The sequence below is a fragment of the Leptonychotes weddellii genome, chromosome 5 (genome assembly GCF_054177405.1).
Source record: "Leptonychotes weddellii isolate Sample4059 chromosome 5, ASM5417740v2, whole genome shotgun sequence".
NCBI classification, from domain to species: Eukaryota; Metazoa; Chordata; class Mammalia; order Carnivora; family Phocidae; genus Leptonychotes; species Leptonychotes weddellii.
The window spans coordinates 90,248,200-90,265,103 of NC_138373.1; the positions used below are offsets into that span (position 1 = coordinate 90,248,200).

General features: G+C 37.4%; 1 protein-coding gene across 35 annotated transcripts in view; it reads right to left on the reverse strand.

The window, feature by feature from the left end:
• Window positions 1-16,904, reverse strand: part of LOC145721757 (uncharacterized) — a 283,701-nt gene that overhangs the window by 65,081 nt on the left and 201,716 nt on the right. For 8 of the 35 annotated variants that reach the window (XR_014145637.1, XR_014145636.1, XR_014145638.1 and 5 more), the window contains one exon: window positions 1,582-1,677. The exons of 17 other annotated variants lie outside the window; for them this stretch is intronic. Coding sequence is in view for 4 of the 18 variants with exons in the window: in XM_081821398.1 (XP_081677524.1) it covers window positions 1,582-1,677; window positions 8,485-8,538 (150 nt within the window). In the remaining 14 variants the exon portion in view is untranslated. Of the gene's footprint in view, window positions 1-553; window positions 1,130-1,581; window positions 1,678-2,982; window positions 3,020-3,089; window positions 3,230-8,484; window positions 8,637-16,904 lie in introns of those variants that run through there. 10 more of the 35 variants (XR_014145631.1, XR_014145643.1, XR_014145642.1 and 7 more) reach the window with 6 other exon arrangements.

Here is a 16,904-nt window from a genome sequence, read left to right on the forward strand (position 1 = left end):
AGCAATTGCACTCCTGGGTATATACCCCAAAGACACAGATGTAGTGAAAAGAAGGGCTATGTGCACCCCAATGTTCATAGCAGCAATGTCCACAATAGCCAAACTGTGGAAAGAGAAGCCGAGATGCCCTTCAACAGATGTGGTCCATATATACAATGGAATATTATTCAGCCATCAGAAAGGATGAATACCCAACTTTAACATCAACATGGATGGGACTGGAGGAGATCATGCTAAGTGAAATAAGTCAAGCAGAGAAAGTCAATTATCATATGGTTTCACTTACTTGTGGAACATAAGGAATAGAATGGAGGACATTAGGAGAAGGAAGGGAAAAAGGAAGAGGGGGAAATCAGAAGGAGAGATGAACCATGAGAGACTATGGACTCTGAGAAACAAACAGGGTTTCAGAAGGGAGGGGGTGGGAGGATGGGTTAGCTCGGTGATGGGTATTAAGGAGGGCACGTACTGCATGGAGCACTGGGTGTTATAAGAAAACAATGAATCGTGGATCACTACATCAAAAACTAATGATGTATTGTATGGTAACATAACATAATAAAATAAAATTAAAACAAAACAAAAACAAACAAACAAAAACAAAAACAAATTATCAGCAAAACCTTTGGCTCTACCTTCAAAATGAGTCATGAATTCCATCACTTCTTATGATCCCCACAGCACTACCACACTGGTCCAAGCCACCATCATTTCCCATCTGGTTTATGATGATATCCTCCTAACCGTTCTCCTCAATTCTGTCTTTGTCTCCCTTCAGTCTTTTTCTCTATCTAGCAGCTTCACTGATTCTTTAAATATGTAAGCTGGGTCATGTCACTCCTGCACAACATCCTCTAATGGATCCCAATTTAACTTAGAGTAAATGTGAAAATCCTTTTAATCTCAAAGTACATCTTTACAGTCTCCTACAGGGCTATGTGTGAGCTGGTCTCCCTTAACTTTCAACTTCATCTCCTACTACTTTACCCTTTCTCACTGCCCTCTAGCCACATGACCTCCCTTCTATTTCTCAAATAAGCTTGGTATGCTCCTGCTTAGGGCCTTTCCACTGGTTGTTCACTCTCCCTGGGATACTCTTCTCAGCTGTCTGCCCAGTCTCTCTTCAAGTCTTTAAAAAAAAAAAAAGAAAAGTCTTTTAGATGTACTTTCTCAAGGGCTTTCCTGCCTACCTTGACTAAAATTGCAAACCACCCCACTCCATGGCATTCCCTATTCACTTTTCTATCTTTTAGTCTTCTCTAAAGCATTTATTACTATCGAATATATACATATTTTATTTTCTCACATCTAAGAAACCATAAATTATAAGAAACACTATAATTTTGTGCCACTAAGAATCTATTAAATTAAAAATTGCTTTTAAATTATTTTACACTCACTACAGCAGGTATTTTAGACTTAACTAGACATTCGTTTTTATTATATATCACTATTGTGCAAACTCAAGGGGAAAATATCAGCAACATAAATTGAGATATTCCTAAAACTGTGTCCTATTCAGAGTTCAACTGCTCTGGAACAGGTAACCCAGACTCATTGACACAGTGTTTCTCTACTCACCACTGTATTCTGTGCTATCAGCAGCTTTGGAGATGCAGCATTTCCTGATCTTCTGCTGGTGTCTCCAGGATTTTGTCCCAAACTTCTGTCTTCACTCTATAAGTTTTGATATATTATGAACAGGCAATAACAGCTACATCTTGATTGACACTGGGCCAATGGCAATCATAAGACACAAACAAGTCTCTGAGGTACAAAAATGTGCAGAAATGTTTATCTTAATATAAATTAATTATGGTATTTTGGTCACTTGTTTATTGACTGTCTCCCTGTATGAGAAGGTAAGCTTGAAAAGAACAGAATTTTTGTCTGTTCTGTTTCCTGCCGTAGCTTCAGGGCCTAGTACAATCCCCGGTACTTAGCTGTTACTTTATTCTGCTGTACTAAGAACCATTAAATTAGAATAATGAATCATGCTTTCTAGGCTCCACATAACCTCTGTGAGATTATGTTGAATGAATGAATCTTCCCTGCTCTGAGTTACTCTTTCTTTTTTAAATTAGTAACAATTTAGGACTTTTTCTTTAGACCTCTATGGGGTTCTGATTCTAAATTAGACATTTCCCACTTAATGCATTTTAGAATTTGTAACAAGAGTAGGAAAAGCTGTAGTAAAGCTAATGGATGGATAAATGTACTACACTCTGAAATTGTACACCTTTGAGAACATTCTGAGAATACATCACTGCTTAGACAAGGGGATCAAAAACATTTATAAAGAGACACTGTCATTCATCAGAGATGTGAAAAAGGAGGAACACTGCTCCAAGGAATCACTGGAAATATTCTTATGTCAGAATGAGCCAAATCATTCTGGTGTGAGGTCCCCTGATTTTATTTTATTGTCAAATAGGCACCTATTTAAACTGCACCTATTCCACAAAGAAGATAAGGAGATAATATCTAGCCTGATTCCTTTACTTGCTACCTTCAACATTTTAATTCATTCAATCAACATTTATTGAGAACCTATCAGTGCGTGATGCCTAAGAAATTATGGAGTAAAGGAAACAGGGCACAGAGAAAACCAGCATGCCTAGAGGGAAGATCATTCCAAATTCATTATTTAAGTCCCCATATACTGAGACTAGCTCCATCTGAAATGGTACATGGGACCTAACCTAGTACATAAGAAAGTTTAATTCTGAATGTAACAGGCAAAAACTTTTATTTTCTAGTGTAATTACACAAAAATTATGGTAACTTCATTTTTATTTTTTAGCTAAATTAAGTTTTTAAAAGTTTCAATTTTTGGCAATTATATCATTGCTTTTAACATGATTTGCAGAGTTCACCTGAAATTTGGAACTGTACATATTCTGCTGATTTCTGTTGTAACAGTGAGCAGAAATGAGATAAAAGGAGAGTAAACGTCAAAAGGAATAAAAGGAGTTGACTTACTACTTTTTAAGATGGCACCCTCAACACTTCTTGTCGTCTGAAAGAGTTAAATTAATAATAATAAAAAAGAAACCCTGTGGCAGTGCTGGTATGCTCATCATGTACAAAATTCTTCCATACTTTTACACTTCAGTTCTTTTCATCTTCAAAAAGAGTGAGGTACATAAGGAATGGATGATGAAGTCAATTACATTTTCATGCCCTTCAGGTAAATAGAAATGATCACTTTCTTGGCTGTGTTCTGTCGCTATTGAGAAAAGTAAACAGAGATTCAATGACTCAAAAATCAGCAAGGAAAGACTAAATACTTAGAGTGTGTGCCCAGCAAAAAGAAAGAGCACTAATTAATAACAAGAAAACATATGAAAGACTAAATCTCCCTGGATAGGTAAATATATAGTAAAGGTAGCAGATTGATCACTTACAAAGCTATTATAAGGTTACAAGAGAAAAGTAACTATGTGACTATGATAACTATAATTCGTTAAGAAATATACAAGATAAAAAGATGTAAAATGTGACATCAAAAACAAAACATGAGGGATAGAGAATAAAAAGGTTGAACTTTAGAATGGGATCAAACTTAGGTTGTTATCAACCTTAAATAGACTGTTATAGATATAGATATAGATATAGATATAGATATAGATATAGATATAGTTATTATATGTAAGCCTCATGGCAACTCCAAAGCAGACACCTATGGTAAATATGCAAAAGATAAAGAGAAAGGAATACAAGCATATCGTGAAAGAAAGTCATAAAACCACAAATGAGGAGAGCAAGAGACAAAGAAAGGAAAGAGAGGAACTACAAAAACAGCCAGAAAACAATGAACAAAATCTCAGTAAGTACCTAAATAATAATAATTATTTTAAATATGAATGGCTGAAATTCTACAGTCAAAAGACATAGAGTGGCTGAGTGGATAAAAAGAAGAAACAAACAAGACTCATCCATATGGTGCCTATAAGAAATTAACTTTAGATATAAGGACACACAGAGACTGAAAGTGAAGGGATGGAGAAACATATTCCATGCAAATCGAAACCAAAAGAAAGCTAGAGTGGCTATACTTATATCAGATAAAATAGACTTTAAAACAAAGACTGTAATAAGAGATAAAGATAAGCATTACATTATGATAAAGAGGTCAATCCAACAAGATGATATAACATTTGTAAATACGTATGCACCTAACATAGGAGCACAAAAATATATAGAGCAAATATTAACTGACCTAAAGGGAGAAATAGACAGCAATACAATAATAGTAGGGGACTTTAATACCCCACTTACACCAATGGATAGATCATTCAGACAGAAAATGAATAGAGAAACGTAGGCCTTAAGTGAAACATTACACCAGATGGACTTAACAGATATATACAGATCATTCTATCTGAAGGCAACAGAATATACATTCTTCTCAAGTGGAAAATTTTCCAGGATATAGCCTATGTTAGGCAAAAAAACAAATCTTAATAAATTTAAGATAACTGAAATCATATCAAGCATCTTTCTTCGCAACAATGCCATGAAACTAGAAATTAATTACATAAAAAAAACTGGAAAATTCACAAATGTGTAGAGATTAGACAACATGCTACTGAACAACAAATGGGTCAAAGAGAAAATCAAAAGAGAAATAAAGAAAATACTTTGAAACAAATGAAAATGGAAATATAACATACCAAAATTTGTGGGATGCAGCAAAAGCAGTTCTAAAAGGGAAGGTCATAGTGATAAATGCCTACCTCAAGAAACAAGAAAAGTCTCAAATAAATAACCTAACTTTACACCACAAAGAACTAGGAAAAGAAGAACAAACAAAGTGCAAAGTTAGTAGAAGAAGGAAATAACAAAGATTAAAGCAAAAATAAATGAAATGGATACAAAAAGACAATAGAGAAAATCAATAAAACTAAGAGCTGGTTCTTTGCAAAGATAAACAAAACTGACAGATCTTTAGCTTGACTCACCAAGAGAAAAAGAGAGAGGATTCATGTAAATGAAATGAAAGAGATGTTACAACTGATACCACAGAAATACAAAGGATAATGAGATGACTACAAAAATTATATGAAAACAAATTAGACAACCTACAAGAAATGGATAAATTCCTAGAAAAATACAACCTTGCCAAGAGTGAATCAAAATGAAATAGAAAATCTGAACAGAGTAATTACTAGTAAGAAGATTGAATCCATAATCAAAAACCAATCCAAAGTCCAGGACCAGACCAAAGTCCAAGACCAGACAGCTTTGCTGGTGAATTCTACCATTCCAAGAAGAATTCATACCAATCCTCTCAAACTCTTCCAAAAAACAGAAGAGGAGGAAATTCTCCCAAACTCATTTTATGATTCCAGCATTATCTGATACCAAAACCACACAAAGACATCACAGGATAGGAAAATTATAGGCCAATATCCCTGATGAACATAGATGCAAAAATCCTTAAAATATTTGCAAACTGAATTCAGTAATACATTAAAAGGATCATACACTGATGCCTGGGTGGCTCAGATGGTTGAGCATCTGCCTTCAGCTCAGGTCATGATCCCAGGGTCCTGGGATCGAGCCCCACGTCAGGCTCCTGGCTCAGCGGGGAGCCTGCTTCTCCTTCTGCCTCTGCCTCTGCCTCTCCCCCTGCTCATGCTCTCTCTCTCTCTATCTCTGTGTCTCAAATGAATAAATAAAATCTTTATAAAAGGATCATACACCATGATCAAGTGAGATTTATTTCAGGGATGCAAGGATAGTTCAACATCCATAAATCAGTTAATGTGACACATCACATCAACGAAATGAAGGATAAAAATCAGAGGATCATCTCAACAGATAAAGCAAAAGCATTTGACAAAATTCAATATCCATTTATGGTTTTTAAAAAACTCAACAAAGCGGGTATAGAGGGTGCAAACCTCAACATGATAAAGGTCATATATGATAAGCTCACAGGTAACATCATACTCAATAGTGAAAAGCTGAAAGCTTTTCCTTTAAGATCAGGAACAAGGGAAAAATGCCCATTCTTACCACTCTTATTCAATATAGTATTGGAAGTCCATAGCCAGAGCAATTAGGAAAAAGAAAGAAAGAGAGAAAAAGAGAGGAAGGAGGAAAGGGAGAAAGGGAGAGAGGAAGGAAGGAAGGAAAGGAGGGAAGGAGGAAGGAAGGGATGGAGGAAGGAAGGAAGGAAGAGTGAGAATCCAAATTGAAAAGGAAGAAGTAAAATTGCCACTATTTGCAGATGACATAATATTATTTGTATAAAACCCTAAACACTCCATCAAAAACCTGTTAGAATAAATGAATTAAGTAAAGTTGTAGATAGAAAATCAATACACAAAAATCTGTTGCATTTCTATACACTAATAGTGAACTATCAGAGATATTAAGAGAACAAGCCCATTTACCACTGCATCAAAAAAAAAAAAAAAAAAAACGCCTATCAGTTTATAAATTTAACCTAGAAGGTGAAAGACCCGTATATTGAAAACCCCATGAGACATTAATGAAAGAAATTAAAGAAGACACAATCTGGGGTGCCTGGGTGGCTCAGTCGGTTGAGCATCCAACTCTTGATTTCAGCTCAGGTCATGATCTCAGGGTCCTGGAATCGAGCCCTGTGTCGGACTCCACAATTAGCACAGTCTGCTTGAGATATTCTCTCTCTCCCTCTCCTTCCCCCTCTGTTCCTTGCCCTGGTCGTGCACTCTCTCTCAAAGAAATAAATAAAATCTTTTTAAAAGAAGACACAAATAAATGAAAAGATATTCTGTGCTTATGGATTGGAAGAATTAGTATTGTTAAAATGGCCATACTCTCCAAAGCAACAAACAGATTCAATGCAATTCCTATCAAAATTCCAATGGCATTTTTTCACAGAAATAGAATGAATAATCTTAATATTTGTATGGATCCATATAAGATCCCGAAGAGCCAAAGCAATCTTGAGAAAGAAGAACAAAGCTGGAGGCATCACACTCCCTGATTTCAAAGTATATTACAAAGCTATAGTAATTTAAACAGCATGGTATTAGTTTAAAAACAGACGCATAGATCAATGGAACAGAATAGAAAAAAATCCGGCATAGATAATTTATGACAAAGGAGCCAAGAACATACAATAGGGAAAGGACAATCACACCAATAACTCATGTTGAGGAAATAGGGTAGTTACACCTGAAAGAATGAAAGTGGACCCCTACCTCACACCATACACAAAAATGAACTCAAAGTGGATTAAAGACTTGTATGTAACACCTAAAACCATCAAACTCCCAGAAAAAACACAGGTGGCAAGCCCCTTGATATTCCATCTTGGAGATGATTTTTTAAATCCGACATCAAAAACAAAAAGCAAGAAAAGCAAAAATGAACTATTGAGCCTACATCAAACTAATAAAAACCTCTGCAGAGCCAAGGAAACCATCCACAGAACAAAAAGGCCACCTACTGATGATACAGTGAAAATTATGAACACGTCATTAGGAGACCAGGAACAATGTCAAAATCTTTAACATCATAAAACAACTTAAATACCTTTTAAAGTTCTATGTGTTTTTGGCTCTAAAATCAGGCATGCTATGCTATATTATCACTTCTCATGTTGGATATGCAGGGACTGCAAAATGGTACTGCTGCTGGGAACTCAAGGGCAAAGCACCTTGAAGATACATATATTTAGGATTGATATATATGCCAGGCACACATTCTAAGTATTTAGTCAGTCCTTTCTGATTTTTTTTTCCATTTTTCTCCTTAATGTTATCTCATACAAACAATAATGTTACTTTATACCCATCAAGATGGGCCACAGAGCTGTGGTTTCAAATTGGTTTTTAGTACTGAATTTTTTTTTCTTTTTTCTTTCTTTTTTTTTAGACTCGCACATTCTTCCTTAATAAATGAATAGGTCAGGTGATGTTCATTTTTACACATCTGAAAAGAGAGTGAGTTAAGCAAAAGTGCATTTATTCCAACATCTTCCCTTATTACTTGATTTTTTTTTTTTTTGGTTTAGTAAGCAAATATTTTAAAATCCAACACTTAAAATTTTTCTGGGAGAGGTCATTGTGCTAATACCTTCCCTTGGGATCACATTTACAATCTTACGCCAGCATGTAGTGGGAAAATAGAGCTATTATAAAGAACTGCACTTTATGGCATTTTCTCATCTATTCAGTTATTTAGGTATACAAGGCTGTATGGAGTCTAATTGAAAGCACAATCCATTATTCTAATTTAGTGGTTCTCTGCAAGGCAGGATAAAATGAATGGTGTCACCAAATAACTATCACAAAACGACAACTCAATAAAAGACCTGGGGAGTCAAAAGCCAGGTTAGTATTTCACACAAACAATCCTGTTCCTATACTTAAACCCATAGCCTATTTTAAACCCAGGCATTTATGAAAATTAGACTTCAAGTTGAATATAAACATGAGAGGTTGAAAGCAGAACCCAAGGGCAGAAAGGCATGTCCAGGCTTACAAATACTCTTGAGTGATCCCAAGGAACAGTTTTGCAGAAATGTAAATTCTTCATGCAGGTTAAACTGATCTATTGAGGAGCTGTCTTTGCTCTGCATTTATAAATGTTTGCAGTTATCAAATTCAATCACCTGTGGTCTCAGAGTTGACCTACTGAGTAAAGAATAAACATGTCTATTACTACAAATGAGCACATTAACAAGTATTAACTCGAGATAATGCCTGAATACTTTTAAAAAAGAATCACCCATTGTTCCAAATAGGCTTTATGGCCATATAAATGTAACCTATAAATTTGATGATGCCTTCTCACTTGTAGAAAGTTTTTTATGTTAAAAATGTAGGGGACTTAATAATAATTTTTTTAAAAAGTGGCAGGGGTGGGGGAGAAGGATAATCCCTGAGATCAAATGCCTAACGGATGGAAACCTAAATCTAAGTCACTGGGTTCATGCCATAGCTATTTTTAAGCATAATAGTTTGAAAATATACAAGCTACATCATTATAAAAAAATTCAGTTATTAAAAACTTTGTATTCAAACTCCCACGGAATCTTAGAAAGAGGAGGAACCTTGGAGGTGATCTATTTCTTTCTCACATCTGAAGCTGACTTTTCCTCTCCTTTGCTCCTGTGCGTGTAACACCTATCCTTTTATTAACAGCTCAAAGTCTGTATGTCTCTCTGTTTCAAAGTATAGGACAGGTTATGTGACCCTAATTAAGAAGAAGGACACAATTTCAAGCAAGACAAGCTATCCATTCTGTAGTTTTCAAACAAGTAGAACGAAAGTTAACACTCCTATGTCACTTATCAAAATGAAAAGTACTCTAGCCATACATAGAATGTGTGACTCATCATTTTTGTTCAACTTCTGTTTTTTATTTTATTTTATTTTATTTTATTTTAAGTAATCTACACTCGATGTGGGGCTTGAAAACTTAACAACCCCGAGCTCAAGAGTCACAGACTCTGCTGACTCAGCCAGCCAGGTGCTCCTCAGTTTCTGTTTCTAATGATCTTTGTCACACTTCCCTCTTTCAAATAAAAATAATCTGACCCATTATGTTTCTAAGACTGACACCTCCTCATTTCTCACAGACTTCTAAATTTCCACAAATTACTGAAGAAAATGTTGAAAATTTCGGAATTTCATAAGCTATTTTAAACAAAGCCACAGCTCATTAACACCGCATAGGAGGCCCTAAAGTGAGTTGATTCTAAAGGAAAATAAACAGCAATGATAGAGATAGAAAAATACCAGAACGCATTTGGACTTCTGTTTACTACAGACAGATGTCTCAGGAAATGGGGGGAAATATAAGAATGTGGTTTCCCTAAAACTGGGTTCTAGGAAGCAGAGTCTCACAGGCTGACTGAAACACCAGCCCCAGTATGATTCCTGCACCTCGGGGACTGGGATGTTTGCAGACTGTGAGAACTGTCTCCTTAGTCCTCACACCCACTCCCCCTTCCCCAAGATCACAGCTCAGTGGCAGCTGGGACATTGACTTCAGAGCACTAGCCTTGATACAACGACTGGATAAATTCTAACTGATGCAAACTTGATTTCCTATATATACACTGAGCTGTAGTGAAACAGAATGAACTTTGGAGTCATTCCTCACCACACACTAGTTGTGGGATTTTATGGAAGTGCCTTAATTTCTCTGAGCTTCTGTAAAACAGAAGCTTAGTGTACACAGTGGATGTAAGGAATTAAGCAGCTATGAGACAACATCTAACAAAGTGCTTATTTTAGGATAGGTTTTCAATAATTTCCAGGTGCCCTTCTTAAATTGTCAGACAGTCTAGCCTCTGCAATAAGTAGTCTGCCCCCACCCAAAGAGAATGGTGGGACCCTGTTCTTTAAGTTTGGCATATGTAACAAAGTGCTCCTAAGAGCCATGAAAAGGAGAAAATGTTTGTCTTATCTCATGTCAAATTGGGTTTATGACCAGAGACTAATAATTCATCTGGGGCCACCCACCTAGGAGCAAAGTATCAGTCGGCTTTCCATCTCAATTAGCATTCTCGATGGCAAGCAACAGAAACCAACTCTGGCTAATGTAAGTCGAAAAGGAATTTATTAGGGAGACTTGAGATTGCTCACAGAACTGAAAGGAAGGGCGGAAACCAGGCTTGGGAAATGTCAAAAAGGAAGAGAGCCAGGCAGCAGGAAGCAGCGTGAAATTGTGCACACCCCTGCCCCTGGTGGCACCCCCTCCCTCGCTGTCATGGAACATCATGGCCACAGGGCACCTGATGCCACCCAGCACTCAATACTGCCTACTCTAGATTGGGCTGTTTGATTCCTGATGCTGCAGCCATGAATAATTTCTAATGAGTCTTGAATTTTAGATACGTTCCCTGGAGACTCAGGTTTCCTGATTGTCAAAATGGCACATATCAGCTATATTCCCTGAGTGCTTTTAACAGCAGCAAGTTTTGAAATACCAGTTTTAAGGAGATCTCCTTGGATAAGGAGAAAACTGCAGTCATCGCTCAATCCTCTCAAGAGGAAAGGCACCCATATAAATAATCAGCTCTATCAGATTGCTCCAACGAGAACAACCGCTTCTATTCCCAGGCATGATTCCAAATCCAGATAGAAGGAACTTGTGAAGAATCCCCCTTTTACCTGGGTAAAGTGGTTCTCAAATTTGGTTAGGTGGCAGAGAACTTGGATATCAGCTCCGAACATATGCTTCAGGGTCAATAAAATGTCTGTTTAGCTCAAAATGGTTCCTTCAGTGTCCAAATAATGCTTAGCAAAGAGCCGAGGCTCAATAAATATTTGCTGAATGATACATTACCTTCAAGTGCAATATGACATTTTGCATCAGATACTATCACATGGTATTGCAAAAGTTAACAAGAACAACTCATAGGAACTTTTCAAAATGCAATTTTAATTTTATCTACCCATGTCCCTTTAGCGTTTATTTACTGGAAGAGTTTTTTCCCTTTCCATTGGATAAAATCTTTGCCAGGCTCATCGACTGTTCTGGTCACTCTTAAGTGATAGTAAATTACTTTAAACTTTAAGTTGCACAACATGAACTGGGTTCAGAAATGAGAACATCTGGGGCACCTGGGTGGCTCAGTTGGTTAAGCGACTGCCTTCGGCTCAGGTCATGATCCTGGAGTCCTGGGATCGAGTCCTGCATCGGGCTCCCTGCTCGGCAGGGAGTCTGCTTCTCCCTCTGACCCTCCTCCTTCTCATGCTCTCTGTCTCTCATTCTCTCTCTCTCAAATAAATAAATAAAATCTTTAAAAAAATAAAAAATAGAAATGAGAACATCTGGTCCAAAGTATTAACCAGTACTTCAGACTTTATTTAAAGAAAAGACTTCCCACCTCACCAAGGCCTGTAATAATTCAGCCAAGCAAAGGATGCTCACCGGTGAGCAGAAAGCGCAGTAAGGGAAAGAGCGCCACCTTCAGTTGTGGCTGGTTGAGGATATCTCATATTCTGAACAGAAAAAGGAGGTGCACCTTTTCAGGTGTGGGTACAACTGAAAGTGTGTGAATACTCTGTTCATGTCATCGTATCTGCCTTCAGAAATGACGTACTGACTTTTAATGATGAAGGGTTTTAAGGGTCAACCCTAGCCCAATTAAAAGGCTGGCCAACTGGGGAGTGGCCCAGGGCACCAACCAATAAGGAGTCTAAAACCTGTTTTGTTTTTTTTTTCTTTACTTTGGAAATATGCTGCTAGTTAACTTAGGTTTTCAATGCCAATTCCTTATTTAACTAGTGAAGTTAAAGTCGTCCCTGCTCCTACCGAAGTAGACAACGCCCTTAAGTAGAAATGAACATGTCTTGCTGGCATATATGTGTTGAGTATGGAAAAAAATTGACTACAAAATGAACAAAAGGAAAACAATTTTCTAAGTCTTTCCACCAGCTTTCTGGTCTCCATTGCAGAAAGATCTTAACCTTCTCAGATGATTCCAGGAGGGCTGGTAGAGAAACTTCAGAAATACCTACATCTATGGGGATGACAGAGGAAACTTGGTACTGAATTGCTTGCTTATTCCATCCTGCTTCCTGAAAATATATCTTTGTAAATATGAAATATTTTCCATACATCTAATTACCGGGAGCATTGGTAATCCTCGTAAAAAAGAACGTATCCAGTTCAAAGACTAACCATTAACGATAAGAATCACTACCACATCAAGTCCAACAAAGAGAGATGGAGATATTTTCTCATCCACTTCCAGGAAGACATGAGTTCGTTGCAAGAACTCATGAAGTGCCTTGGGCCATGTGTGGCTGAGATGCTTCGGTGGGTGATCCTGTTGATTAACTCTCTTTTAGCCAGACTCATTCTGACTCTTACACCTTACCTTTGCTTCTAAAATGGAATAATGATTGTCTATAAGCATATTAAAGATGTACAGATGATGCACCGTTAATATAAGTAATTAAAATGATAAACAAGCAAAATAATGCCAATTCCTTACATTTTGAAGGTCTGATACCTGTCAAGCTTAAAAAACATCATTGAGGTACAAACCAGTCCCTAAGCTCTCCTGCACTACATGTGCTGCAATCTAGAAAGTACTCTGACCATCCGCCACCGTGTTTCAGTGTCAGCCAACGTGCAACCCTCCTCCAGCGCCCTCCTCTGGTGCTCAGGAGCTGGTGGCAAGGAGCATTCCGGTTCTGCACAACTGTCTCTTTGGGGTTGTCATAGGGAAAGGAGGAAAAGATAGAGAGTCCAGGGACAATTCTTACATCAGAGAGTCAGTGATTATGCGCTCAAATTGCAGTAAAAGGGGCGCTTGGGTGGCTCAGTCGTTTAAGCATCTGACTCTTGATTTCAGCTCAGGTCATGATCTCAGGTTTGTGAGATCGAGCCCCACGTTGGGCTCAGCGATGGGCATGGAGTCTGCTTAAGATTCTCTCCCTCCCTCTGCCCCTCCAATGCCCCTACCTCTCTAAGAAACATATTTTAGGCAGTAAGATACAAAAATACAGCACTCCTACAAACACAGAGCAATGATGCTTATTCACATAGCAACATATTTCTGTGTACCCCATTAATACCCACTTCTGCAGGATAGGAAAGAAAATGTAAGGCATTGCAAGCCTCCGGTTTTTGTTAACTACTGTGCCCTTCATTGTCTCCTTTTCTTTCTGCTGTTTGATTAAGTATGTATCAAATAAACCATCCCAACTCAAGGTCTTGGGAAGCACCTGTACTACTCTTGTTTCTTTGCTCCTCTGAAAGTCTCACTCCCTGCAGCTTCAGCATTGCTAAAAAAAAAAAAAAAAAAAAAAAAAAAGATATTATTTATTTATTGGAGAGACAGAGAGATTGAGAGAATGAGTGGGGGGAGGGGTAGAGGGAGAAGCAGATTCCCTGAAGAGCAGGGAGCCCGATGTGGAACTCGATCCCGGGAACCTGGGATCATGACCTGAGCTGAAGGCAGACGCTGAACTGACTGAGCCACCCCGGCGCCCCAGCGTTGCTTTTATACCAAGGACTCAAAATCAATACCTTTAGGTCAAACCTTCTTCTAAGCCTATTAAACTTTTTCTGTTTGGATAATTTCCTCAAACTCAACACATCTAATCCCAGGTTCAACATTTTACCTAAAAAAAATGCTCTCGTCTCATCTCCTCATTTCCATCACTAGTTCTATCATCCTCCCAATCAACCAGGCTAAACTTCTGGCTTCTTCAACAAGGTTCTCTTCAATCACTTCCAGCCTTTTGGCTACAATCAAGTGCTACAATGTCCCCTCCACAACTGTTACTCTTGATTTTTAAAAGGCTTTTCTCCTCTGTGCTTATTTCCATCAACTGGGAATCCAACACCAGAACAGGGTCTTCTTAGCTGATTCCTAAGTTAATAAAGTAACCACCTGGTGCTTCTGACTCTATCCCCTTTAGCTCCTCTTGCCTGTGTTGTTAATTCCTGGTAATAGGCAAGTGCATGAGGTCACCGCCCTTAAGGAAAAACATTCAACAACACTCTTGGATATGGCATAAGATCATCTTAGTCCAGAATTTAAGCCTGCTACAGTCTGTCCCCAGCTTACTTTTCCATTTTATTCTTTTAAAAGAATCCACCCTTGGCTGCCTACCTAAGAAACACCTGAGGCACTTTATTTAAATACACATTTTCAGGCCTCACGGAAAACCTAAAAGCTTCCTAAGTGATTCCAACATTTGGAATCCACCACCTTGTAACACACTCTTTAACCTCATATCCATATTTAAGCTTGCATTTTCCCCACATTCGGAAATATCCTTCCTTTTGCTCGTTGCCTTTAATGTGAGTCTGTCCTTCAAAGACCAGACTAAGCCTGGCCTGGTCCTTCTTCCCCCAGTCATCCGAGCCATAAAAATCTCTCTTAGTTTTTGATTCCTGTAGTACATATTCTATCACTCCTTTGGCTTTACAACACTACACCATGTTTTCTTTTCTTGTTTTAAAGCTTTTCTTCTTCTTCCTTCTCCCCCCACCCCCTGCCTTCTTCTTTTTCCTCTGCTTTCTACTTTTTAATAAACAAAATATTTGATACAATGAAGATTTCCTGTATAATCACTTGGTTTATGTTTTACATGTATCTTTTCTTGGGTCTTTAACTCTCTTTTATATCCTCCATGATGTGCTGCACAAAGTAGGTGCTCAATAAATATTTGTTGAAAACATTTCTTAATGAGATAGTTCTGTGAGATCAATTGAGACCGTAGAAAGGAAAGTCTATAACATGAAAGACATAGACCAAAACAAACAAACAGTAAGATCATGAAGAAAACAGACAGCTCTGGGAGAAAAATAAGCTTGAAAACATCATTCATGCCCTCAGAGAGCAGGAATAGATAGATATTGCACCCATAAAACAAGAGGAGACAATTTAAAGGGATTATCAAAGAACCAAGAAAACTTTTGATATTAAATGAACACTAGCAAAAATAAAAAAATATAATAACTGGAAGATACATTTGAGGAAAATCTCCCAGAAATGACAACAACAACATGAAAATAAAGGCCTGGTATATACATATGAAAGTATATAATATACTGGTAAAGGTAAGTACATAGTCAAATTCAGAATACTCTAATACCATAATATGGTGGTATATTAATTATTTCACTCTAGTATATAAACTAAGGCAGAAGACAGAAATATTGAAAATAACTATAGCTATAACAATTGATGGACACAAAATAGAAAAATATGGAAATTGTGCAAGCAGGTAAGAAAAAGAAATGGCATTCCAGTAAAAGAAGTAAAATTATCTCTGTTTGCAGACATGATATTATATATAGAAAATCACAAAGACTAACCAAAAAATTGTCAGAACTAACAAACAAATTCAGCAAGGTTGCAGGATACAAATCAGCATACAAAAATCAGTTGCATTTATATACACTAACAATGAGCTATCTGAAAAAGAAATAAAACAATCCCATGAACAATAGCATCAAAAACAATAAAATACTTAGGGATAAACTGAGCCATGGAGATGAAAGATCTATATGCTGGAAACTATAAGATATTAATGAAAGAAATCAAAGAAAACAAATAAAAGGAAAGATATCCCATGTTCACGAATCAAACGTTAGTATTGTTAAAATGTCCATATTACCCAAAGCAATCTATAAATTCAATGCAATCTCTATTAAAATTCCAATGGCATTTCTCACAGAAATAGAATAAACTATCCCCAAATTTATATGAAACCACAAAAGACCCGGAAGAGCCAAGACAATCCTGAGAAAGAACAACCAAGCCTGAGGCATCACACTTCCTGACTTCAAACTATATACTACAAAGCTATAGTAATCAAAACTGAACTGGAGAGTGTTATGCTGACTGAAATAAGTCAATCAGAGAAAGACATGTATCATATGACCTCACTGATATGAGGAATTCTTAATCTCAGGAAACAAACTGAGGGTTGCTGGAGTGGGGGGTGGGGTGGGAGGGATGGGATGGCTGGGTGATAGACATTGGGGAGGGTATGTGCTATGGTGAGCGCTGTGAATTGTGCAAGACTGTTGAATCACAGATCTGTACCTCCGAAACAAATAATACATTATATGTTAAAAAAAAGAAGAAGAAGATAGCAGGAGGGGAAGAATGAAGGGGGGAAATCGCAGTGGGAGACGAACCATGAGAGACGATGGACTCTGAAAAACAAACTAAGGGTTCTAGAGGGGAGGGGGGTGGGGGGATGGGTTAGCCTGGTGATGGGTATTAAGGAGGGCACGTTCTGCATGGAGCACTGGGTGTTATACGCAAACAATGAATCATGGAACACTACATCAAAAACTAATGATGTAATGTATGGTGATTAACATAACATAATAATAAAAGAAATTTAAAAAAAAGACAGTGTAGTACTGGCATAAAAGCAGATACATAGACGAGTGGGCCAGAATCAAAAACCCAG